This window comes from Cupressus sempervirens, chromosome 11, assembly GCF_028749045.1.
Source record: "Cupressus sempervirens isolate cs-2001-9-10 chromosome 11, ASM2874904v1, whole genome shotgun sequence".
Classification (NCBI taxonomy): domain Eukaryota; kingdom Viridiplantae; phylum Streptophyta; class Pinopsida; order Cupressales; family Cupressaceae; genus Cupressus; species Cupressus sempervirens.
The window spans coordinates 821,304,146-821,332,080 of record NC_143128.1 but is presented as its reverse complement, the minus strand read 5'-3'; the positions used below and the strand labels follow the sequence as shown (position 1 = coordinate 821,332,080).

The 27,935-nt window shown below is 36.4% G+C and overlaps 1 protein-coding gene across 3 annotated transcripts in view; it reads right to left on the bottom strand.

Moving 5' to 3' along the window:
* Positions 1-7,520: 7,520 nt before the first annotated feature.
* The window catches only part of LOC149532073 (uncharacterized), a 246,419-nt gene continuing 226,004 nt past the window's right edge, over positions 7,521-27,935 (bottom strand). For all 3 annotated transcript variants that reach the window (XM_089809449.1, XM_089809451.1, XM_089809450.1), the window contains 4 exons: positions 9,083-9,243; positions 8,674-8,763; positions 8,466-8,564; positions 7,521-8,236 (listed from right to left, as the gene is read on the bottom strand). In XM_089809449.1, the coding sequence (XP_089665575.1) occupies positions 8,095-8,236; positions 8,466-8,564; positions 8,674-8,763; positions 9,083-9,243 (492 nt within the window). In that variant the 3' untranslated portion in view covers positions 7,521-8,094. The remainder of the gene's footprint in view (positions 8,237-8,465; positions 8,565-8,673; positions 8,764-9,082; positions 9,244-27,935) is intronic.

Sequence of the window (27,935 nt, the reverse complement as noted above, 5' to 3'; positions counted from 1 at the left end):
ATTAGAAGATGCAGTATCAACCAAATTTTTTTTTTCTAAGGGCCTCCCCCATAGCCTCTAGGACAGAATCCAATCATAAGTGAGGGGGAATATTAGGAAACCTTACCCATAGAGGAATCTTATTAAAGGATTCAATCAACAGATCAAAATCCACATACCACGGTTTGGCCATCAAGGTGAACCTCTCCTCCCAAGAGAAACCATGATGAAGGATGGCATTTCGACCATCAATATTAGCAAATTTTAGAATAAAAATGCCCCTTTCCATAGGGTAAATCTGGACTAAATCTAAAATGATAGGCTCCCAAAATTTAGAAATCCATGCATGCAGATTTGACAAAGAGGGCCAAAAATCCCTAAAACAAAAAATGGCAGCTATAGAGGAGAAGTCCCCCATATAAGTATAAATCTCATCAACAATATCAGACTCTAGATTGAGCATAATTGGGTTACTTATAGCAATAGACACAACAACACGGGGCCTCAGACACACAACCCAACTACCAAGACCAGCCTCGTAGGCTACCACATCTGCATAAGAAATGGCTGATCCACCCATAGCTCCTAGGGAATAGGAAGCCTCCCGAATAGGAATCACAGGAGAAGCCCTAGCCTAAAACACGACAGAGGGGCCGCGCCCTCCATGGGTAAAGGGAAAATGCCTTCCCCAAAGGTTGCCTAAGAAAGGGCTAGAGAAGATCGACGAACACATGCAACAGCATCACTGCCAAAGGAAGAAACACGATTTGATGAAGCAGGAGTAGAAGCCAAAGCAGAAGAGGAAGCAGGAGTGGACGTGGGCACCATAAAACTTTGGGGGAATAATCTAGTATTGCACCCTAGGCCAGTGGAGCAGGTACTTGGCATGAAAGTCCTGTAAGGGAAACTGGCCTACAATCATTCTCCACTATGAAGGGGAGTCGAAACTATGAACTCAAGGAAGTAAACCTCAAGGCACAAACCAACTTACCTACAAGTGGACTTAAAACTTTGGGGGAAAAGTCCAGTCTTGTACCCTGGGCCAATGGAGCAGGTACTTGGCACGAAAGTCCTGTAAGGGAAACTGGGCTACAACCATTCTCCACTGCGAAGGGGAGTCAAACCTGTGACCTCAAGGAAGTAAACCTCAAGGCACAAACCAAATCACCTACAAGTGGCCGCTAAAACTTTGGGGGAAAAGTCTAGTCCTGTACCCCAGGCTAGCAGAGTAGGTACTTGGCACAAAAGTTTTGTAAGGGAAACTGGCCTACAACCATTCTCCACTACGAAGGAGAGTCAAACCTATGACCTCAAGGAAGTAAACCTTTAGGAACAAACCAACTCGCCTACAAGTGGCGGCTATAAAATTTGGGGAAAAAGTCTAGTCCTATACCCTAGGCTAGCGGAGCAGGTACTTGGCACGAAAGTCCTATAAGGGAAACTGGCCTACAACCATTCTCCACTATGAAGGGGAGTCAAACTTGTGACCTCAATGAAGTAAACTTCAAGGCACAAACCAACTCACCTAGTTAGAGGACTTTATAACTGTCCATTAGAATGTCAACCTATTAAAGGATTTACTCACGACTGATAGGTCAACCTTAATCCAAAGGATTTATCCAAACTGATACAATTGTTAGAAAGTAACAGTAGGACTTGATCTAATAACAAAACAACTCACTTGCAGATTACAGATCTCATATTCAGTCCTCCATTCTGCTTGGCATTCAATCTCCTTTGTCTTTGACAACTTGTTCACCCTTCAAGCCTTCACCTCCTTAAACCTTCTTGCTTAGTATGCCAACTGCAGGTTCATTCCTTCTGCCGCCAAATGAAACAACATCTCAAGACTCCTTATCTCTCTTTGGTTTGCACTATGACCCTTTGCTTCTGGCCTATTATCTCCTTATATAAAGAATTTAAATCTTTTGTCACTTCACCACAATCGTCCATCTTACGGTTAGGTTAGATTCATCAAATCTACCCTCTTTTCCATTTTGTTCCCTCTAGAAACTTCTCTCATAATCCTCTTCAAATTCATCTTCAAAATAGTTTATCTTGAATTCTGTGCCACCAATTCATCATACTTATCTTTCACATACTTCACACAATTCAAGAAATCAACTTTGTCAGCTCAGATTTGTCAAATCTTCGATCAAACTCGTTTTATTAGCACTTAACAATAACATGTTGTTTGCTCAACAATATTTGTCTTCTGATGCTCGGTCAACACTGGGTTGCTTGGCATACACTAAGTCTTACTAGTGCTCGGCACACACTATACTTCCTTCGCTTGACACCTACTAGATTTCTCTTTGCTCGACACATACTAAATTTGCTTGGTCGTAACTAAATTTTCGCTTAGTTTGCATTGACTTGCTTAGCTTCCACTGTTTGCTTGATTAGGTTTGGTAGATACATTTCTTTGCTTAGTCTTCTTCTTGTCTTTGCTCAAGTATCCTTTCGATGTAGCCTTAAGTAGATAAACAATACACTATATCATCAAGGTCTTCCTTGGTCTTAATGCTTCTTTTATACAACATATAACTCAACCTTTCTCTAGGTACTCTTGTTATCCTTTCTTTACAAATCCTCTTTATCAATCAATCAATGATAGCATTCAGACCAGATTAGCGATTGTCTCACCATCAAGTAGCAGGTTTGACATCAATGACAAAATAATGATTGTTCCATGACAGGTTTTATCAATCTTCCTCATTTTTATACTTCAACAATCTTCTTCAACATATGAATGCCATAATTCTTGTAGAACCATCCCTTATGCCTAAAGATCTTGTCCCCCAACTCTTTTGTTTTGAAGAAAACTATAAAAAAGCCTTGAAAGCTATCATTTATGAAAGCTCATATCTTTTCTACAATACATAATTTACACATTTGAATATATTAGTAAAAGGAATTTGATATATTCCAAAACTTATAAATAAGAGCCCGATGATGTATATCTTTGGTTTGATCTGTAAAGTCTTCTCTAAAAAAACAATATTGAGATCCTTTCTTCTAGATAGGAGACCGAGATTGCATATCACGACCATATAATTCTTGTACAACCATCCCTTATGCCTAAAGATCTTGTTCCTCATCTCTTTTGTTTTGAAGACAAATATAATGAAAAAAAAAGCTGCGCATTTATGAAACCACATCTATTTACTCCAATCCATCATTTATACATTTGACCATATCAATAAAAGGAATTTGATATATTCCAAAAAAAGCTCATATCTTTTCTCCAATACATAATTTACACATTGAATATATTAGTAAAAGGAATTTGATATATTCCAAAACTTATAAATAAGAGCCTGATGATGTATATCTTTGGTTTGGTCTGTAAAATCTTCTCTAAAAAAGCAATATTGAGATCCTTTCTTCTAGATAGGAGACTGAGATTGCATATCAAGACCATATAATTCTTGTACAACCATCCCTTATGCCTAAAGATCTTGTTCCTCATCTCTTTTGTTTTGAAGACAAATATAATGAAAAAAAAAGCTATGCATTTATGAAACCACATCTATTTACTCAAATCCATCATTTATACATTTGACCATATCAATAAAAGGAATTTGATATATTCCAAAAATTATAAATAAGAGGTCGGGCATGAATTTCTTCTCTGAAACAATAATATTAAGATCCTTTCTTCTAGATATATTTGTTTGAAGCTCTTCTTCTTTTTCATTTTGTCTCATTAGATCTCCCCTATCTAACAATTATATTTTTCATTGAAAATTTATGCATGTAAACCTTCTATGTTTCTTAGTAAATTATTTTTCTTAGTCCAAATGTTGACAATCCCGTCATCATTACCCTTGACTTCCACCTTCTAAAAATGTTGATATCTAGAAGGATGAACCCAAGACCAATCTCTACCTAATTTTTTTATTTGGCCACTCTTTTCCATTAACTTTAGGGTTTTACCTTGAGAAGATAATCTCTTCTTGGTCTTGTCTTTAATTCAACCATATTCTTCCCTTTTGGTGGTATCCTCCTACCTCATCCTTATTGACTTCCATGTTCTTTAGCTTAAAATTACCTTGTTTCCAAGCATCCCAATTTTGTGAATACCTAAAATTGCTTGTTAATGAAACTTCAAGAATATCTTGATTGTGATTTGGGCATTTATTTACAATTGAATGTCTTAAAAAGTGGTCATTTTTGGTACCTCTACTCTTGTTCCCTAGGATCCCATGTTATAGGCGGGCCTTCTCCTTGTCTTCTTGTTAGATTTTTTTCTAAAATATGGAAATATTAGCTTCCAACTAAAATCAATGAAACCCGTTTTCTATTCTAGTTTCTCCTGCCATGCTACCTTCCATTCAAGATATTTATTTTCATTCCTCTTCTTCCTTCTTGCTTGCCACTTCATTCATCTCTCCCCTTATCCCATTTGATGACTCCATCTTGCTTGCCTCTCCTGCATATTAGTGCATTCAACTCTCCCCACATATTGATGTTTTTTATAGTATGCTAAAATCTCCAATAAGCATTCCAAACTCCTCGATTTGTCTTTTTACTTCAAGTTGTTAATACAATCTACATATTAATTGGTCAATAAACTTTTGTTATAAACAAAACATTAAAAAAAACATGAAATCCTCATTTCATGCCACAAAGTATACTAGAATTGAAAGGTATATTGAACAAAAATAATTAATTTTTAAAATAAATTTGAATTTAATTACAACATGAAAGTACCAAATTGGGTGGTGTTTAGGAACACTTTCAATGGATGAAAAACAAACAAGTATCATATAAGAAAATTATGTAGCTTTGGACCAATCAAAGCTGTCATACCAAACAAAACATCTTCTAATAAAAAATATGGAAAACATCTTTTGAGTAAAAGGGCCAAAAATCCTATCAATTAATAAAGTTGATAGACAAAATTGTTTTATATTTGGAATATGACAGATTATAAGCTTCATATGGATTAACTTGATTCAATTCTTTGTCAAGCATCATAGGTCAATTATAAAAAACCTATTATCTCCAACACCAATCTCTTTAAATAACTCTTGAAGTCTTTTTGTAATGTAAAATTTCTACGAAGAGATATTTTCTTAAACTTTTTTTTGGAAGTTTTAGTTGCTTCTAGGAATTTGAAAAAGTTGAGGGGTTTTCTTGCAGGTAAAAGTTTTGATCAATAACGATGACATGCTTTTTTAATTTTAATTTTTTTTTGTCATTTTAACATTTTTTAGATTTTAAGTTGTACAACTTCATAATGGTTTTTGTCAATTTAACACAATATAGTTGAACAATTAAATTTTTAATGCTCTTTATCAACAATACTTTGCAAGCTTCAACAAAATCATCTATACTGTATGTATCACTCTGTCTTTAGATTGAGAGTGCATGCCACTAAATATTGCTAAGCAAGTAAAATTTTTAACCCATCATTATTGTGAATCTATTAAGAATTGAGTAGAGTCGATAAGCCATCCATGAACCTAGACCTCTTCCTAAACTTGTTAGCTTTTGGTCAAGATTTTTGAGTTCCTCTACTACTTCTATTTAATTGTTTCTAAAAAATCCAACCGTCAAATATATGTTGAGGAATTTAGGGCCCACTTATTCGTGTAGCGGTATTTTTTATTATCATTCATTAATTTCACACACATGGTTATTAATAGTTCCTCTAGAACTATCCATCATCTTTCAATATCTAATCATATACCAAATGACAAGGTAATTACAAAAATTATTAATATGACTAAAATCTAAAGAGATTATAACAAAATGATTTGGTTTAGGAATGTGTATTTTAATACTAGTAGAAAGTGAATTTTACTTAATGATGTTGTGACAAAACATTGAAGACCAAAAAATAATATTGGTACTAGATTGATAATCACAAGTCTAAGATTAGTACAAGTTCAAAAGCCAAGTCAAAGACAACATCATGGTAAGAATCTTGTCTAATGGTGGAATTATGTCTTTCTTTTGTTATATCCAAAACATAAATAGGTCATCTATACTTACAATACACATTTTGTCTATCTACATGTCAAGTAAGGTGGACAATAGTGATGTTGAGGAAGAAAGTGGGCTTTGTTGTACAATACCTTACCCTGCCTTGAGACAAAATTAACAATAAAAGAAAAATGACTAAAGACCACATCAAACAAATGACATTGAGTTGATTGTTGATGTGTTTTAACACTTGATACAAACAAATAGATGAATGCATCAAAAAATTGACAAATCATATATTGTTGTGGATATCACAAGAGCACGAGCTCAATAATTGATGACTAATGTACTTATATGAGAATAAACACTTTTTTTTATAAGCAAGAAGCACTTTTGAAATGCTCATGTGAAAGTTGTTTAATCACTAAGGTATTACAATGTCCTACAATAACACCTTTATATACAACTAACCCATATGTCAATAGTTCACGATGAACGGGTGTTAGCTAAATTTCCTCCTTCAATTCTTATACTTAAATAGGTTGCATTAAAAAAACTCAATTTAATCTTTTACTCATTACAAGAACCGTAGTTAAACAAAGTCAAGTATAAAAGCACACAAGTATGGTGATCTAATAGGTTTTTATTGTAAACACATATATTCATGGTGATCATATTTAAATGTTGTAGACTATGGTTTCTAAGGTTTGATAGTTAAAAATTTGAGTATAATTATCCCAATTTTTCATAATTTAAACATTCAAAATAATATGCGGACAATAATAAATAAGCAATTTGAAAAGTGTGAGATGCAACTAGCTAAATAGCTAGTTATGAAAGGCAAACAATTATGTGTTATAGAAATGACACCTTGATTTAAAGACAATTTAATTTTCTTTAAGTTTAGTTAATAATGATATGTTTGACCATTTAGTTTTAGAGCACATATATTTCTAATTAAAATTATAGAAGTACATAACATTTACCTCTACAAAATTTCTAATTCAAATTATTTATATGTCAATTAAATTTGCTATCTTAACCAAGTGTTTAACACAAAATCAAACCAACTAAAGAGGACAAAGATCAATTTTTCAAAATAGTACAAATGAATCTATCTATACTGTGACCCCATTTCAAGTGAACTTTCTCAAACATCTTCATCCCTTTCATCTATCTTATTTATGGGCCACCAAGTTTGACTAAAAAAATTACACAATTGAATCCTCGTAACACTATCACAATATGACCTCCATCTTAGCTTAATAATATTCTTTGTAAAATCATGCATATTGCTTCTTATAAAAAAACGTGTAAATTAACAAAAACAACTCTTGCTTTACAAACTTCTATTTTCCTTTGAATCAGACACTTAATTTGTAAAACAACTAGTTTATGCTTGGTCAAGGAAATAATAATGAAAAAATGTGAGAATGTCAATAATGATTACTAGTGAGATTGCTAAAATGTTGTGGAAGAAAAATAATTCAAATTAATACATCTAAACTTTATTTCTACATGCCTTATTATTAATTTTCTTATTGACTTATTCATTGAACTTTAAAATAAAGATAAATAATGTTAAGAAATATTTAAATAGAGCATAATATTAACAATTTTTGTTTATCTTGCTTCTTAAATTGATAAATATTTACACATTAGGCAATTAATATTTTATAACAAATATAATATTTGTACCTACATAAAACCAAAATAGTTTCTTTTTCCAAAATAAACTTCTCTCTTCCTCCCTCCCCGCCAACAGGACAAAACCCCCTCTCGTTTGTCCGAAAATCACCTCACGTTTGTAAACCGTTTCAATAACAAACATTCTTTCTCAGAAATGAGGTCCTCCGAGCATATAACAATGACATTCCAAATGCTGCTCAAACTCCAAACTATACGGTTGAAACTCTATAACTAGTGGCATACTGTGATCTAACTTCTGTAAAACGTTTTTGAAAAATCCAAAAAAACTATTTGAATTTTGCCTTATTCCGATCGATGTCAGGCCTTGGCCAATCAATTACAATAATTCGGAAACATTATAGAATGTTTAACCTGAATTTCATTTAACCCCAGGAGGGGCAAGTCTCAGCAACAAGAAGAAAGAACTGCCAGACTTGCTTGTAAGAATGTGCGAGACCAAGAATGATAATAACAGTAATTACATGAAGTTCACTATTCTGGCATTGGAATTTTATAATCGTAGGTAAGCTCTTCGCCAGCTTCTATATCACGACATGCGTACAAACCCAGCCGGTATATTTTGGGATCTATAGTCTCTGTGAAAACCCTATAAATTGATAAATTTCCTGTCGAGCTGCAAACACTAAAAGACATTAGTCCATTTTTATTCGACTTGAATCCATTAGTAACACACTTAATTTGTTGGTTTAGAGAATATGTTTTCACAAGTTCAAAAATATTTGCTATTTAAATTTATGTTTTTACATTACTGCGTATTTCTTGTTAATCATTTGCTTTTGATTCAGTTCGGCTTCATGAATTTTTTATCTATAAATAAGTAAATAAAAAGTTCTGTGCGAAACCTGTGATTGATAAAGCGTACAACATTTGAAACCCCAAAGATATCAACAACCAGCTGATCTTTAGGAGGAACCGAGGGATGATCCATACTGAAAAGATATCTGAAACACGTACAGACCATTCAATAAGAGAAAGAATTGTTGGTTATAATAAACATATTTTGAAGTAAATGGAATCTTCCGAAACCATTCCTTGTAGCAATTCAATCACCTGGCATTGTAGTTATCATCTAGATTCTCGCGCTCTGTAGCTTCTTCGGGAGATAATACCTCGCCCACGTATTCAACAACGAACCGTCCCCTGCTTAAATAGGATTGCTCATTTAGAATTAAAAAGTACATAAATAGAAATTTCCATACTAAAGCGACCCTCGCAAACATTTTGGAAAATAACGAATGCTTGCAAATTAGGTTGCTCCTATCAAACAAGTGCAGTGCCATATCTCTCCACTCCAAACTATTGCTTGTTCTGCTTCTATGTGTTTGGGAAAATTAACGCATCCCTCCAGGCAGCTGAGTCTCTAATATATGTGTAATTTAGAAGTGCAGTAATTAAATAAGACATATATGACATATGCTTTGTGAAAACAATGCAAACAAGAACTCAAATATAAACAAACCTTGGGATCTGCTCAAGTACTCTCACACCCCATTTCCGATTTTGAGTTCTAAAAACTTCCAAGCGAACCCTGAGTCCATATTGAAGTTTTCGGTTCAAACACTTTGAACCACATGGGCAGCTACTATTGCATTCAACCACATCTGGTGTTCCTGTTCCAAGCTGCAAAATACAAATAGATCAGTGAATTCCTATGCAAGGGTTATTCTGCATGAGATCTTTTAATGGTAGCACTTTGTTTTCTCCTACAATTAATCCAGTTAGATTAGGTTTGTTCAAGTTTCCACATACATATTGATTTCAAGTAAGAATCTTTAGTCCTTGAGTTGGGTGCCTAATGAAGGATATGAGAACTGCTGGCAAGTCAAATAGCACAAACTTTCACAAGTATAATAGAGTTCCCAAAGACAACAATTCATTATCTATAATGACAAAAGGGCCACTTCATCCACAAGGTCTGTAAAGGGCAGGTAATGGCAACATGCACTTAAGAACAACAAAACGCATATGCTTCCAAGCCTTCCAAAGATCAACAAGGGCTAAAGAAGGCAGATTCAAAATGATTTTGAATGCACAGTGTTTGGTTGGTGAAAGCTTTTGTTTGTCACCAATCCAGATTGGAGAATATATATTTCTATGGAGAAAACCGAAGTCAATGAAACTCTCAGTAAGACTGAAATGATAACTGATAGATTGAAAATGAAGTAATTACAAAGTAGACAAAGGCTCCTTAAATAAGGAATTAGAAAGACAATGTTTCTAAAAAAAACAATCGTTAACAAAAAGGGAAAACAGAAAGATACTAAACTATTAATTGACACACAACAAATAGGAAGTTGCTAACTAAATTAACTAGACAAATCAAAACACTTAAATGACCATTACAAGATAAATAATAATATCTATTATAAATACCCTCCTTTAAAGATCAATTTATTAACTAAACTCTACATGATACTTCAGATTCTGCAGGTCTTTTGGCCATGAATGCGTCGAAGGCTGACTCCTCTTTAGAATGTTCTACAATATGAGCTTGCTTCTTGCCCCTTGAATCGGTGGTTTGACAAGGACTGTAAGTCCTTTCACCACTTGATTCATTCAGCCTCCTCCACTCTGCCTCACCCCTCGTTTGTCCATTTGAGGCTTGCCTATTGCCGCTTTCTCCGCCACAAGAAGGGGATGTTTGTCTTGATGCAGTGTAGATCCCTTTAAGCCTCTCTCCTTTGTCTTTGAAGCTCGCACACCATGTTCCGTTGCCACCCTCTGTCAGCCGATTGGATGGTCTCGGCGGTGTTTCTGTAGCCGATGGAATGATTGTCGTCGGTGTTTTGTATTTTGTAGCCGACGGGTAAATAGTTTGTAGCGGACATAATGTTTGTGGCCGATGGACTCCTCCGGGAAGGTTCGGTGGATAGTATTTATATCCCGTCTGGGATCATTGTAAATTATTATGATCTATCATTCATCATTGATCTTATGAAGCATAATGTATGTCTGGCATATGCGAATATAATTCTGCTGTTCGTGTTCGTGTTCCATTGTTTGTATGTGTTGATTTCTTTACCCAGTACGGTAAACACCCTCCTCTTGCCTTCACTCTCGACAACAAATCCCTCGTCCCTCACACCTCCACTCTTTAACATCGCTAACCTCCTCTCCACCCACCCCCCCATTGCCACCTCTTTAATTTCTCCAACATCAGTGAGGCTGTTAGATGCATGCATAGTAGCATGACAATGGATTTGGAAGGGTTCTAAGCAGAGCTCTTCAACCTTGGTATTACAATATTGGGCTCTTTTCTCATAGTGCTCTTTAACAAGGTGGTTTCCACAGGTTTTCCTAATTCTTGGTTGTGACATATTATCTATTTGATCCATAATACCAGGTTGGTCTTGGACTACGACAACTACAGGACTATCATGATTGGGCATACTTTTGCCAAACTCTATGCCACTATGTTAAACACTATCTTATCTAGAGCTTGATTGACGATATTGTCATGCTAGGGGGCAGGTTGGCTTTTGTACAAATTTTCAGACCATGGACTACATTCTAACTTTGCAAACTATCATTGAGGAGGCTTGATATCACTTGACGATAGTCTATTGCTGCATTGTAGATTTTCACAAAGCCTTCGATTCTATTCCTCAAATGACTCTCTTTCAAAGGCTTAGGGACATTGGGATTTTGGGGACTCTCTTGACAAGCATCATGAGGTTATATAACAGTGTTGTGGGCAGATTTAGGATCACTCACAGTTTTTTTGATCCTATCCAAAGCACCATCGAGGTGAAGTAGGGTTGCCCTCTTAACCCTACACTTTTTGGGATTTACATTGACGAGCTCGAGTCTTTCCTCTGTGACCTCTCGCTTCTTGATGTTGGCTGTTATTTACACTAGGTTTTGATGTCTATTTTATTGTTTGTTGATGATGATGTTCTTTCAGCTTCATCCTTAGAGACTCAGAGAGAATCCAACCTCTTCTTGATGGGCTGGCCTCCTTGTGTGACTCTTGATAGTTAGTTGTGAACTTGGGCAAGACCCGAGTAATGGTCTTCAACTGCTTGAAGACCTTGCATCTCTATTTCTACCTTCAAGGCAAGGAGGTTGAGACCACATCTTCCTATACTTACCTGGGGGTTAAGTTCTTCGAACCTTTAGTATGAGACCTGTCATGCAGCCCTGAGTTAATAAGGGACTTCGTTCCCTGGCTATGCTTGAGAGATAATGCTTCAAACATATCCTCCAAGATACTATGACCAAGATGCCCCTCTTGGACTTTGGTCCAACCGACAGTCCTCTATGACCCTACTGTGTTGGGGCCCTCTCTCTTGGATTCCGATTGGGCCTCGATCGAGAGAGTCCAAGTCTAATAGATATCATCAATCTACCCCACATTATCATCTTTGTCTAGTTTGGGGCTCATCCGTTCAGGCTTGGGACTATCTTTGATTTAATTTGGTTCCTCCATTGCCTTCAAAGTTTCGTAGACTCTACTAAAGGTCATCACAGATATTCTTACCTGGCTTACTGCTCTTCCAAGACAGTGGCGGGTGCCAATCCAACTAGTAGAGCCCATTGCTGATTCACCCAAGCTTCTACTCTTCTTAGTTTGATTCTCTTTTGATGCTTCCGCTCACCTCCTTCCCTCCTAGTTGGAGCTAAATGAGCACGTCAGGCTTGACATCTACAAGCAGTATATTGTTGCGACATGGAGTAACTCTTTGTGGGGACTCCACTTGAAGATGGCCTTCTATGCTGAGCGCTACACGAACTCGTGCTCTCTACATTTGTTTGGGATCTTTTAGAGTGGACTCCCACCGGTTACGTATACAAATTGATCACCATAATGAAAAAGACAAGATTTGTTGCCTTTGCCCCCTTGGGAAGGTAGAATTAGAGACCCATTTTGTTTTCTATTGCCCCATATACTATGAGATCAAGGGGAGGTTCCACTGCTTGTTCAAAGAGTGCACGTCCATTTCTTCTTTCTTTAGATACACTGATTAGTGGTTCTTGCACTTTACCTCTAGGAGGCCATGCAACATGGTGATTACACCTTCTAGTTTTGATGTGACAAACATCTGAATAGTTCATCACCTCTTTCTTTATGTCTATGTCCCATGCCTGGGGGACAAAGTGGTTGTTCAACCCTTCCTCTAGACACACCAGATCCGTGAAGCCTCGTAGGGGACCCACTCAACAACATCATCCTACCTCCAGAAGCTCCCTTAGACATTCTGGGGCTCACCCTCACCTTAGGCCTTATCCTTCAGTACTGGACTACTTCTCATCTATGAGGAGTATTTAGTCTTAACTTCATTGTTTTTGCTTCTTTTGTTTCTTGCTTGTTCTTTCCGTGAGCACCGTTTGGTGCTCTCACTGTTGGTTGTTGCCTTGTATGCTTTTAGTGCCTTAGACCCTCGTGGTCTTTTGTTGGACATTAATAAATCTATCTTATCTTATCTATCTTATTTGTGACCCTCCCTAGTTGAACTTCTGGTTAGCCCCAATACTTTTTGCAAAACCATTGTATATGACCAATTTTACCATAATCCTTCCAATATGATGTCAACCAACAAAGCTTTTTATTTAAAGTCATTGAGATCAAATTATAAAAACTTCATAATTTTGAAACAATGAATGTGCCAAAAATTGTCAAAAAGAAGCAACACCTATGATTTTATGAAACAAATTGTCAAAATCTTTTAGATGAAAACAATGTTCGCCCTAAAAAACCCAGGTGTGACCCAAAACATTCTACAAGAAACCGTGATTCTATAAAAAACTGTAGAAACATTTTGTCAAACATTGAATATGATTTTGTGAAAAATCGTCTAAAACCAACATTTTGAAGAAAAAATAGGAAAAAAAGTCATGGTTTTTTAAAAGATTATTAGAAAACAGCAAATCCATGACAAAGAAAAACCACAATTTTGAATTTTCTGAAAAATCGAGAAATACCCTTTTACAAAAAAATCACGAAAGAACCTAGAAAAACCATTTTTTTAAAAAGGGGGTTACAAAACCCTATAGATTACATAAGAACTCCACATAGAAAACCCACAATTTGTTGAAAATCATGTAGAAAAACTCGAAACCCTTCAAATTTGGATTTTTAAATGGTTTGATCCTTGCAAATTGTGTCCAGAAATTGACACCAAATAAGCTGTCCTATTTAACAAAACAACACCCGCTACAAACCCTTTTGTAGCAAACCATGAAATCTCGAAGATTTACTGTAAAATTGTGCAGCACAATGCAGATTGCAAGAGAGCCAATTGCTCATTTATTTATGTTGGATGGTAATCCTTTTTTGTATTGCCATTACACTAATCATGCTTTTGCCAAGTAAATGAGTTGAAATGGTTAAAGGCCAAATAGGATGATATTAATGCAATAATATTTAGTAGGTAAATTTTAAGACAATATTACTTGATGAAATTAATAATACTTTTAAAGTAAAATTTAAAAAATGTTAAAATTTCCATGGAAGGGGTTCTGAGGTGAGGCGTTGAACATTGTGGAGTCCTTAGGTATTAGGTATTCGATCTTCCTCAATAGAGACTGCTAAAAATCACACATCACCAGTTTATGCTAGCTCATAGGTTGATTGTCATTATTTCAAGTTCATCTACAACCAATGTTTCCCAGGAACAAATCTTATTAGAGTGTGTATGGGATTTCAAAGACAAGGGCAGTGACAAAAAATCCCTAAAACATCCCTTGTTTTTCTAGAAATTAGGGACATCCAAGGATTTCCCTTTGGATATGGGAGATGTCTCCAGGGCAGTCCTCATGAAGGGGACCCCAAGGGTGACATCAAGATGTCCTTGTGGCGCCTTTGACATTTGTTATCTAGGCATTAATTTAAGAGAAGAGCATTGAATGCATCCCTCCACCAAAACTAGGCATTTCCAAGATGGGATATCTTCGGGCTTGGGGGAAAATAATAATACTTCAGAAGGTGTTTTTGTATCATGACATAAACCCTAATCCTAATGGTCTATGGGCCCTACTCACCCCCCGAGCAATCAGAAAAAAGTAAAAGTTTATAAATAGGCATATATGGCTCACCCTAAATCACTTATGACTAGAAAATAGCCAGGGCTTTTTTTTGCTGGAAAGGAAGTTATAAAATTGTGAAAATGGTGTGCACTATGAAGGTCTGTGCGCTTTTGAAGTCCTTAATTTGTGTTTGGTGGTGGGGCTCCATACCCAGAATCTTGTGTGGGGGGCACTGCCCTCAACCTCAGAAGGGGCTCTGCACATCCCACTGTCCCACCTTGAGTACCTCCATCTTGAGATTCCATGGAACATAAGGGAAGAGCTTTAGATGAAATTATGTTCGTTTTGTTTTGTGGAATCGATGCACAAAAGCACAATTTCACCAGCATACAAATTCACCATTGAACTGCAGTGTTCACCTGGAGATTTGTAGTAAGAGCAGTTCCAATTCTCTATTTGCCTCTCTTATTTCCAAATATTGAGGATAATTAGTCAACTTAGAACTAAGGAAATGCAAGAAAATCAAATAAGCAGCAGCAACTACAATAGAAGAGTAAGATTTTTGTTTGGGTCTCTAAATATTGCAAACAAATGCCAGCATACAAAAGCCTCAGGCTTCAATGATACATCTAATAAAACAGTTATTTTAAGCTCATCTTTTTAGATTCCTCTAAGTAGAGATCAAGCCTCATAATTGGTCACAGGACTGGTCAGTTAAAACTTGTAACAAACTTTCGTATTTTTTCATCTGTACTGAGGATATACTGTTTGTGGAAACCTTGAAACCTTGAGTCTTTGTCACAAATCAATTAACTGATCTTATCTCTGTTTATTAGCTTGTAGTCCAAGATTCTAGAAATGCACATTGGCAAAATTTTAAGAGCTTAATTGGCAGATTTTTGTCCGAGTCATAACCTTGAATTCATTACCTCCCAGCCTTCTTTAAAGTTGAAACAACACGAGGAACTAAAAGGACTGGTAATTTTGTACACCGACACACATGTTGTATCAATGTTTATAGTTAATCATATGCCACACATCCCCAATATTAATGAATTTTTTTGATGTCCCTGAAAACCAAAAGCTCATAGAAACACTATTTGTAACTTCATTGTCAATCCCTGTGGTAGGGTCTATGGTTTAGGGTTGGATGTTTATACAAGATCTTAATTTTTTTCCATTTCCACTTTGGCTTCTATAGTCCTTTCCTAACATTGATGAGGTGCAGTATAATGTGATGGATTGTTATCATTGATGTCAAAGACATTCATGAGATTGATCAAATATTCACTGATGTCAATGTCAAAATAAATAATTAAATGAACTAATCAACTTACCAGTGATGGAAATAGCAATATGTCTATCTGAAATGCATATGTTGCTACAAGCTTGTGAATTCAAAGATTTCATTCTGAATGATGAAGACACAGAAGACGGCTGAACAGAGATCTTCTCAGAATGATCAACGTAGCTGCAGCAGTAACATATATATGGATATATTATAATAATAAAGGATATTGCTGGAAATTCTGGGAAACTCTCTAACCATATTATTGAAGTTTCCAGCCAATGTATGAAGTTATGGAAACCTTAGAAGCATACACAGCAGCATACATATGACAGTAATCAGAAAGTAGTGAAAAAGCAGTCTAGTAACCTGCAGAAACATGTGGAAGACACGATATGTATCTATCACATGATTTGGAAATATATATCACAGGGGTATTGGATTTATGAAGCCACATCAAAGGTGCCATCGGGGTTAGAGAATTCCACGCAAAATGATGAGTATACAGTTGTTGAAGATGGATAACCTACGATGAATAATAAGTTTCCATTTGACAGTGATGATGACCATTTTTAGAAGGCATGTAAAATCATTGGAAAGCCACATAAGTCAGAGACCAAACATATTGTGCAGCAAGTGTGCCATCAAGAGTCTTCATAAAACCCCCAACAAGACAAGTATATGTAATGGTACGAGGTTATAATTTAAACAGAAGTTTGTATCAATGTAATATTCATGATGAAGACTTGAACACATGAATTCATTCATTACGCTAAATATGGAAGACCATGACAATCAGAGATGCACAACGTGGAAGTTGTATATGGCAGTATATAAATAGTGTGGATGATCTATAGTTTTATTCAAATCACGATGACAAATTATGTTTTGAAATTAATTCTCTAAGTGCTAGTCAAAGATGTATATCCACGTAGCAGAGAATGATTCATAGTTTGATTGATTGGTGAAGGTGTGACAAGCAATAACAGGGCATCGATATAAACACATCAAGTATACCAAGCACAACGGTGAAATCCATCGATTGAAATGAACAGAGTGGTTACCTAAATCAAGTGATGTTAAAATGACACTGAGAGCGTTCAGGATACACAGTGACATGTCTTAGAAAGACAATGATTTGATATATAAATATCATCACACATACATGCAGTATGCCTCAAGAGAAGTAAAGTTTGAGCAGCATTGGAACAGAGACATTCAGCGATAAATTTGGTTACACCACACGGAGAATAATAGTACAGATGGAGCTCAATGAAATATACGAAAACCAAAGGATAAGTTGCATGTGAATGGAGCATATCAACAACGGTAATATTTGAGTCTATCTAGCACCTATGAAAATATACAATGGCGGGTTGAACATCAATTGATATTAAACAAGAATCATCATTACATATGAGACAAATGTTATCAGGTTAATATAGTTTCTCTCATGACTTCGAAAATACCCAACATACATGTCGTGTGTGGACAAAAAATATCTAAGCAATGTGTTAATCAGAAACCAAGCTATGCTGGAGTCGGGTATTGAAATGGATGGGTAAAACACCGAGAGCCACACCAGGAATCCACGTCTTTATGGACTACACAGTTTGTAGATGCTAAAATACAAGCCAGCGATGAAAGACAACAGACAGCGTATGAAGTCTTGATGGCACTGGACTCAAATACAGATGTCAGCGGTGGAAACGTATTAAAATACTAATAAAGTTGACTATAAAGTATAAACATAAAGATACAATTGACAATTCAAATCAAGGACATGCGACTATAATTAAGAAAAGATATAATTTATTTATGAACAGACATGAGTTTTAGTTTGTAAAGACACATCTCAATATATTTAAGATATAAATAAGGAATGAATCATTTGAAATAAAAAATGTGTAAGAATTGAGAGAAGGTGTGAAGAAAATAATATATTCAGATTGACATATATATATTATAAGTATGTGACAGTAATAAAAGAGAAATCAAGTAAGAAAGATTGCTGCTTTAATAAAGAGGATATAAAGAAGGATATTTTCAGATGTAATTATAGAGAACTTTGTAATCAAATTAAAAGCAATATTACAGAGTTGAAACAACTATAAGAAGATTGTGTTTTCTGATTGGTGAAAGAAACATAGCAGATTCAATGAAGAGATTTACAATGTTTCCATCATTAGTTAAGTAAGCAACATCACCAAGGTGGAAAATTAATTTGAGTGCAGTGGAACGGTGCTCACAAAGACAGCAGTGGGAATAGGTGCTTCAAGTAGGTCGGAGCTTGCAAAGTGTGGGAGTTGGAGCTTCTAGTGAGTTGGTGCTCATAAACATAGGGGTTGGAGTGTACAAACCATTGTAAAATAATAGTTTGTGTAAAACAACGATTTAGCGTCGTTTTCTCACACATTGGGTTTCCACGTAAATCTTGTGTGATTGTGTTCATGTGCATAATTATTGATTTCAGCATATTTAAAGTTATTAAAGAAATTGTTTGGATAAAAAATTTTGTGGTCCTTGCACGAATAGAGAAGAAGCTGGAATATTGGATCATCAAACCTCTCTCCCTTGTGGGCAAATTCCAGATTTGTTTCAAAGTGATGGCCGCCACCCATGTGTACTACTCTTCCTGTTGGGCTCCTTTGAAGGCCTCTTATCTCAAACTTGAGCGCCTATTACATTATTTCCTCTGGGCTTCAGATGCTTCTCACCAGGGTTTTCATAGAGTTCTTGGGATTTCTGTTGTCTTCCCAAAGAGTTTGGAGGCCTAGGCTTGCTGTCTACCTAGAGGCAAGGTATTGCTCTTTGTGCCAAATGCGTTATCCGAGCTCTTTTTGGCAATGAAGCTTGGAAGATTTTGTTGTGGCATTGCATTTCTTCAGGCTTTCTGGTTCACCAGCTAGCCTAGAAGGAGATTGGTTTTTAGACCCTTCTTGTGACCACTAAACCTATTCAGATTCAGGGCACTTTTGTTGCCAAGCGTATTTAGAAAGGCTGGGAAGCAGTTAAGCCTTGGCTTCGCTAGGCTAGTGATGGGTTCAGAGATGGGCTCTCCATGAACCAATACAATCTCTGGTGGTCACCATTATTTGCTATCCAAGGTGTTCCCCTGGCCAAAGTACATGGGGCTAGTGCTCTGCATTTTTTTAAACGTGGCATAAGAACCCCTAAAGATCTTTTCTCTAGAGTTACTATGAGCTTACGGTCGTGGGAGGACATGAAAGTGCAATTCCGGCTCACTCGTCCAAATTGCTAGACTTTTGATTTTCTAGTTTCTGCGGTGCCTCCACATTTGTTACATAAACTTGGCATTCAATCCTCTCACCCTTGGTGGAAAGACTAGAAGTGGTATCCAGACACCTTGGTAACTGGCTACAAGCCTAGGCTGGGCTACCGATGGTTGGTTCCTCAACTGCCTATGGTTGAAGTTCTTAACCAAAGATGACATTTGCAATCCTCTCACTGTACTTGGAGTCATAGGTCTTCCATTGTGGCAAACCATTATTGAGCCTAAAATTGCGCATTTCACCTGGTGTATTCTTTTTCAGAGCTTGCCTTTGGGCCCCCGATTGCGACATCTGGGTGTTCCTGACCCCAGTTGCCCTTTTCGTCGTCAACTAGAGACTTTTTGCACATTTTTTGTAATGTACCCATCTTTTTAGCAACTAAGTGGAGTTCTTAGCCTTTGCGTTCTCCAAAGGCTAGGTGAAGCATAGGAGGAAATTAAATTAATTTCCTATAAAGTTATTAAATAAATTAAAAATTGAAAGGTGACTTTATATTTAATTAATTATTGTATTACAAGGAAGAAGCTTCTAGAGTGTGTATTAATTATTGGAAAGGAGGAAGCCTCTAGTAATTTAATTTTCTAGAAGCACAATTAATTATTGTATTGCAAGGGAGGAGTTTTTAGAGAGTGCATTAATTATTGGAAGGGGGAAGCTTCTAGTACTTGCAATTAATTAATATTTGATTTCCTTCTAGAAGGGTGTAGGGAAAGTATAAATAGAGGTGGGAGCTTCATTGTTTAGCATCGGATGATGGTGAATTGCATTTGATATTAACTAGGATGTACAATTCTGTTCTTGGCATTAGAGGACGTTCATCCTCTCTTGTAACATTCTAGACATCATTCCTTTGGGGTTTGGCCTTTGAAATTTATGGCTATGTATTTGATTCTATTAGTTTGAGAACTAATATTATTTCAGCAGTGGTACAATCTTCAGTTTGCATAAATTCATCTCTTTTAGCAGTTGGTTTAGTTCTTGGGCATTTCGAAAGTGCCCATTACATTTTTTGGTTCTGTCGACGGGCCCAATGTTACTGGCAATGGATCCATGATCTCTTTCGCCCCTTCAGAACCTTTCTCTTGGCATATGGTTGTTCTAGGTGACAACACTCAAATTCCCTTCAAGTACTCCTAGATATGCCATGCTTTTAAATTGGAGATGTTATTTACCATTTGGAAAGATCGCAATGCAGTTATTTATGCTAATAACACACTTGACATTAATGTTGCTATGTACGCTAAAGCATGTATTTATAATAATGTCATGTTGCAGATTCAAGTACAAACATATAAAGTGGCTCTGGAGGTGGCTCACCTACAGAACCTATTGGCACATTGGGGAAATGCCCCCTATATGGTAGCTCGTGTTCCACCGGATTTGGCCTTTGGCGACCGTACCCCTCCTTGCGGTTGCCGTCAACGACGTAGCAGTTCTGCTCGCTGCTCACACACGCCTTGCTCTCAGTCACGCCGCTCTCCCAACGGTGGTGCTTTTGGTCGGCATCGCTCTTCTGGAGGCTTTGGTGGTCGGCACCGCTCCGCCTTACCTCCTTGAAGGTTTGGCTTGGGGTGGTCCACAATGGCTCTTGTTGCTCCTGCTATCGGTTGGCCCTCTACGCATTCAGACCCCAAGTGGGTGTTTCCTTGGTTGGACTTAGCCATTTCTCCTCCCAAGCCCAAGGGAGAAAAAGAAGATAATGCTGCTGTTGATGACGGATGGGCTCCCCCTGAGCCATTTGCACACCCCACCCTTGGGTGGGGATCTGATGATAAGGATCATCCTGTTTATCGTATGGGGTAAATAGTTTCATGCATACAGACAATAGACAAGAACATGTAACATGGCAGTACTCCTTTTATTATTCACATATATGCCGAAGAGATTGCATAGTGCTTCCAATGATGATTACCACCATCCTCCAGAGTCCATTTCGAATGGTGTACATATACCTTCTCGAAGGGGTGACTCAACCATCGTGCCCATTCAGATATAATTAATTCTATTCGTCAGCTATATAATAATTACTGACTACATGCTAATCTACCCGTCGGCTATTTTATAACTTTACTGACACCTCCTCCCTCGCCTAGTGCTGTGCTGATACCCTGAGGCTTTTTATGTTTTCTGAAGTTTTTTTTTGATGAATAGTTGATATCCGGCCTTAGGCCGTATGAACTCACGGGGTGATCCTATTTCCCCTAGCCCCTTTTTTGTGAATATGTAACTTTATTGTATTTTTTTTAATATAAGGGACTATTCATAAAAAAAAAGTTTTAAATGTTGGAAGCATGAATGCTGTTGATATTCTTATGGGGGAGTATTGTAAAAATATGATTAGATCATTATCATGATGATATGTTACATTCATGACTGTGTTTGTCATTGATGTCAACATAGCAGTTTTATGTGATCTTTGACAGAAGAACGGTGGTAAAGATCAAGTTGGTACGGATAGATCGTTGAGTACTTTTAGTAGTGAGGTTAAAAGGAGATTATACTGTGTCTAGTATACGTAGCTACCCTCGAAAGCATAAGATATTAAGTCTGGAGGAAGTTATGAAAGTTTTGGTGAAGACTATTTTGAGATAGAGTTTATAGAGGCATGTTCTGGTAAACTTGTTATATCTCTTAGCAGAGTTGTTATTCTAGTAAGCTGAAGTTAAATATGTGAAGAAGACATGTTGGTGACGATGTGGATAAGCTCGCTCGTCATAATGTTACATGCGCAAGGCAAAAGATTAATGTTATCACTAAGTGTAACGTGTTCTTAATGTGATCCTATAATACTTAATTGAGAAGGTGTAATAGCTGACTTAGGGAATTGTTTTATGGATTCGGTATAAAGGAAGGACATTTTCCTTTATCTTATCATCAGTAATGAAGAAGTATGTATGGTGAATGTGAATGATTGAAGAGCGGAATGCGAAGTTAAGTAGAGCTGGGCAGAAGTGAAGGAAACTTCATTGCCGAGGTTTTATTGTGTGATCTGAAGTTTGATACTTGGATCCGAGGTCCGTTATTTGGTTTACATGGTCTAACAGTGATTGGTCTGGCTGATAGGACAGAGAAAAGAAGTTGCAGTATAGTACACACAATTATTCTACAAAGAATAGTTGAGAGATTAGTTGGACAATGAGTTCAGTGGTCTTGCCCCAGAAGCACTGTTTGGACAGTGGGTCCTTCTGTCTTCTACAACTCCTAACAGGGTTGGAATCTTCTAACAAGGATTCAAAGTCTCCTAATAGGGACTCATATGTACTAAATGTTGTAATAGAGTCCTATCAGGGTCCATCCTCTAACAAGGAATATTTATATTAGTACATCATCTTGTGAGCATCATTCCCACTGGGGTTTTCCTCTGATTAAAAGTTTCCCTATTAAATATATCTGGTGTAATTGTCCATGTGCATCTTGTTATGGTCACTGTTTACTTTGATTGAATGGATAAGATTGTTTAAGGTTGATAAACGTTTTAATTATTGGATAATTGATTCACACCCCCTTCCCCCCCCCTCAGTTATTTTGGTGGACTATCGTTTCTAATATTAAATTGGCAAAGTTATTATTATACTGATTCAACCCCCCTCTTAGTATAATCGTGTGCTCTTCGGGTCCGTTTGGTTCGTGGAATTGTAGAAATCAATTTCTACAAATCTTGATTTAGCCAAATCAAGGTTTTGCAAATCTTCATTCCTATTTTTTGGGATTTTACTTGAACTGTTTGTTTCACTCGGAAGATGAGTGTGAAGACACATTTTTATGCGTAAGCTTGGAGTTGCACGTAAACTCCAAAAAAGTAGTCCAATCTATTGGTTTTACACTCCTAAAAAAACATAACCAAGTTTTGATTTTCAATTCTTACTTGCTAGTAGGAAGTTGGAAAACTTGGTTTTGAGACAAAGTTATAACTTTGGTATTCTAATTCCATTTTGCCGATTTTGAAACAAAAAATTTCAAATCCGGATTTTGAAAAAGCTAGTTCTTATCATCTTCCACGAACCAAACGGAATGATGATGTTGGAGTACCCTTTTTTTGTTAGCTTAGTGGATTTTTTTTCTTCTTGCTAAAAAGATGCCTTCACATAGGGTGAGTGGCTTTATGTTGGATTAATTTTTGATAGTTGAAAATAAACTCTCCATTCCATTTCCTTGGTATTGTTGAACACCTCTAAAAGCTGAAGAAGGGGGGAGGATAAAAGATATTGCAATGATAACACATACACACACAAGAACACCTGATTTACATGGAAACCAAATTTGGGAAGACCATGGTGAGAATCTTACCATACGAATAACAAAGTTCCAATAATTATTTTAGGCACACCGCTCCCAAAAAAGAACTTGTAAGCTAAGGCAAACAATCTTACCTTAGGGAAGATATAGATTTGCACATTTCGGAAAAGCAAACAATCTTCCAACAAACACAAGGAAAAGACGAAACGAAAAAGAACAAGATCTCTTGATCAAACACTACAACTCTATGGAATTCACACTTCTTCCTCCTTTACTTTGTCACACTCACATTACAATAACTTCTCATTCGATCCCAAATCAATCCACACACATCCACTTTGATCCACAATCATGCTTGTGCCAACTCATTCGATTACATGTTTATATATATATAAATTTGATCAATCAAATTACAACTAGATCCATCATAGTGGTGAGAGGTGTCATTTACACAAAGTCAGCCACCTCAAGCATTTCAGTCCAACTTTAGAGAGAATAGGGGCCCATATACTTCATAACATGCTTCCAATTGATGTTTTCATCTAAGCACAAGCATCACAACCACCTCCAAGGATATATATCCAAATGTAATTTGTAGATCTAAAAGTTGGAAAATCATTTTCAAATCTACAATAGTTTAGAGTTAGAAGTTGTGTTATGTTGTTTGTTGTTGGCAAGGCTGGTTGTTGGAAATAGTCAAGACATGTTCAAAGAATGGTTCGCATTTGCATTTCAGATAGTGTGGTTCAGCAGACATGGATCTAACATCTGCCTATTCTACCTCCATAATTCCTCCATATTCCAACTTCTCATAATTCCATCTTCTGGATCTACCATATACTGACTTGTTAATACCATCAGACATTAGAAGAACATATGAACATACAATATAGCACTTCAAATCATAGCTTTGGAATTCGCTCGAACTCACCCAGACTTGGCGAGTCCTAGAACGAGTGATGAGCCTAGGTGAGTCACAAGGGTCCGGATAGGTTCGAGGAGTGACTCACCCAAACTCGCAAGTCACCACGCACATGACCAAGGGAGTCCCGATGACAAGACTAGGTCGGTGCAACAAGAGGGATTGCAATAAAAGAACATAAAAAATGTGAGTTTTAGGTTTATTTTTCTTCTATTTGGTCTTTGCAGCCCTAAAAGTGAGCTCATTTCATTATGCTAGCAAAAAAAGAGAACAATAAGTTGAAAAGAAAAACAAGAGTGCATTAAGAAAAACTAGCGAGGAAAAGCAAAAAATATCAACAAATCACATTGGTGCAGCTTATTGCATGCATTTGGTGTGTCAAAAGTCTCATATTAACAATTGCAAAGAGCTCTCATTTTATTTCAAGTTTGTTCCAAAAGGTAAGATTGAAATTTTATGGGCTTTTTTGGATCTTTTTTATATTTTCAGAAAAAAATCTTAATTTTTTCTTTAAACTTTTCAATTCTCAAATCTTTTCCTTTCAAATTCAAACTTCAAAGGAGGAATAACAAACCCCAAATTTTTTTAGAAGAGATCTGTAAATGTCGGTTTAGCTGATTGTTCTTTCTTTGAAGTTTGAATTTGAAAGTAAAAGATTCAAGAATTGAAAAGATTTTAAAAACATACTTTTTTTTTCTGAGAGAAACCCTATTTTTTCATATTAGTTTATAAAACACAAAGCACAAATGTTTTTTTTTTGTAATATTGTCTTATTGTCCGATTCCTATGCCTAAGGCCAAGACCACTAAAGGTAAATATTGTAAAGAAATTAATCACAGTGACATCAATAGTTTTAAATACCATATTGCCAAGATACATGGCCATGAAATTGAGCCGTGTAAATTAGCATCCCCTGATGTTCATGATTGCTATATGGCACTAGAAACTTTTGAAGCAATAAAGGAAATGAAGAAGAGGCCAAGGGAAGAGTTGGCAACTATTGGTTCCCATTCAAAAGCATCCGCAAAGTTATTTTGGAGAGAATTCTTCAAAGCCTTTGTACCTTCCTAGTGCTAGTGCTGCTAGTTTTTCTTCTAGTGATACTAACAGCTTTGGTCCTAGGTTGGATTCATATTTTAGGAGACACAGTAGTCCTGATTCACAACTCTCGTTTGAGAGCATGCCTTGGAACAAGGAGGTACATTATGCTGCTAAAAAACAAATGGCAAGTTTTGGTAGTATTGAAACATTTCATTTTTTGTAGCCAAGTAATTCTCTTTTGTTTGATTATTTTAAATTTATAGTTTTCTTTCTCTAACGAATTTTTATTACACATACTTATTTAATTTATTTGACGTCTTCTTGTTGGCAAGGAATGATAGATGTTATAATTGTAACATCCAGTTTTCTCGGGCCTTAACTAACAACTAGCATATCAAAGAAATACAGTTAATACTACATATTCATAGGAAGACAGTTATATCAGTTATGTTCATGTGAATGAGATTAATGGTTACAATTACTTAAACGGAAAATTTCATAACCAACAATTGAAGACATCATTAATGAATTTAACATGAAATTTAAAATCTACATACCGTAGGATTCAACACCGAAATCCATCTAGGATGCTTTTGCAAATTCCAAGTTAATCTATAAATACCGCTTAGGAAAAATTAGCTATAACACTTTATCATTTAGGGCATCACATACCACTGTATCAATTAGGGCATCAATTACCATTATATCATTTAGGGCATCACATACCACCGTATTGATTAGGGCATCAATTACCATTGTATCATTTAGGGTATCACATACTACTGTATCAATTAGCGCATCAATTACCATTGTATCATCTCTTCTCCTTCCATTGCTAACTATGGCAATAACATTCAGTTAATTCATTATTCAAATAAAAGGAAGACTGAAATAACAATCCATTAGATAAACCTATCTCTTGTATATAGAGATATTCCATGTCCAGTTGGAAGATCAACAAATCTAACTGGTTGTCAATTACATTGATGATAAGAGTTGCTTTCATTTAAGGAAATAACTGAAACGATGATATAAATCAATCCATCTTATCTTCTACTTGAATAAACATCATAAAAGTAAATTATCTGTTACCAATAAATGTTTGAATGCTTATCTTTGTCTAATGCACTTCTTGAAATTTTGTGGAGGGGGGAAACATTGTTGGGGCTTAACCTCCCAACCATAGGCCTTAAACTTATCCCCGACATGGAACACCTTGTCCAGCTACTGAGCATCCTGGTACTTAATTCCAGCACTCGACTTGACGACAAAGTATATGAATTGGACAACATGAGCTATTAAATGGTTCTTTAAAAGTAATAAAATTATTGTATCACATTTGATTCTGTTTTCATGTTCTTGCAGATCTTTCTCACCTCTTCACCCTCTTTCTTGGCCAACCAGTCAAGTGAGTCCTAGGTGTCAAATCTCAGAATAATTCAACTCTTTTGCTGAAACTCAGCTAGTGTAAAGAATAATATAAATTCAATACTGTCATAATACAGTTCTTAAGACCTGAGAACTTTTCTTTGTTTACTGTATGGGGTAAATAGTCTAATGCATATAGACAATAGACAAGAACATGTAACATAGCAATACTCCTTTTATTATTTGCATATATTTCGAAGAGATTACATAGTGCTTCCAATGATGATTACCACACCCAAAGTCCATTCTGGACGGTGTACATATACCATTCCAAAGGGGTGACTCAACTATCATGCGTCCTTTCAGATGCTAATCTACTCGTCGGCTATTTTATAACTTCACCGACAACATGCTAATCTACCTGTCGGCTATTTTATAACTTAATCGACAACATGCTAATCTACCAGTCGGCTATTTTATAACTTTACCGACAACATCATCCCCCCCAAAAAGAAAAGTCATCTCCGGACGACAACACAAGAAAATTACTCAAAAATAACTAATTACATTAATGCATAGATACTAAACCGAAGGATGTGTCCCTGACTGTGTAGACCGGCTTTGTCGAAGCTGATACACTTGTTTCATCTGGACCTCTAAATCGGCTCTGATCTGTGAATTCTCTTCCACTACCTCCTTCAGCATCATCGTGACCTCTTGGCATTCAGCTTCTTTCTGGTCATTTGCTTTCTTTGCTGATTCCTTCTCCTGTAATACTGCTACAAGTTGCTATTCTGCCTCTTGCTTCCCTTGTACAACTTCCTCATAACGCTGTCCACTCTGTTTCCCATGCCATTTGCTGGGTGACAAGTCAGTTGGTCATCTCCTCTCGAGCTTCTTGCCAGCCTCTATTCATTGCCTCTTTGTAAGCACCAACTCTGCCAGGAGCTTACTTTTCTTTGTGATGTCAGTGAGGCATAGCTGAATATCCTCATCCTTTTCCTCTCTTGTTGTTATAGGACCTTTCGTCCGTACCCTCCTTTCTGCTTTCTCTGATGTTGTACTCTGATCTCCTACCTCTGGCAAAGCAGGGACCTAAACAACCTTGTTGTTCGACCATATCGCCTCTACCTATAGGTCCTCTCTCATGGGAGACTGGATTGAAGGGCCTCTGGCAATAGGGGGAAGTAGTCGCTGT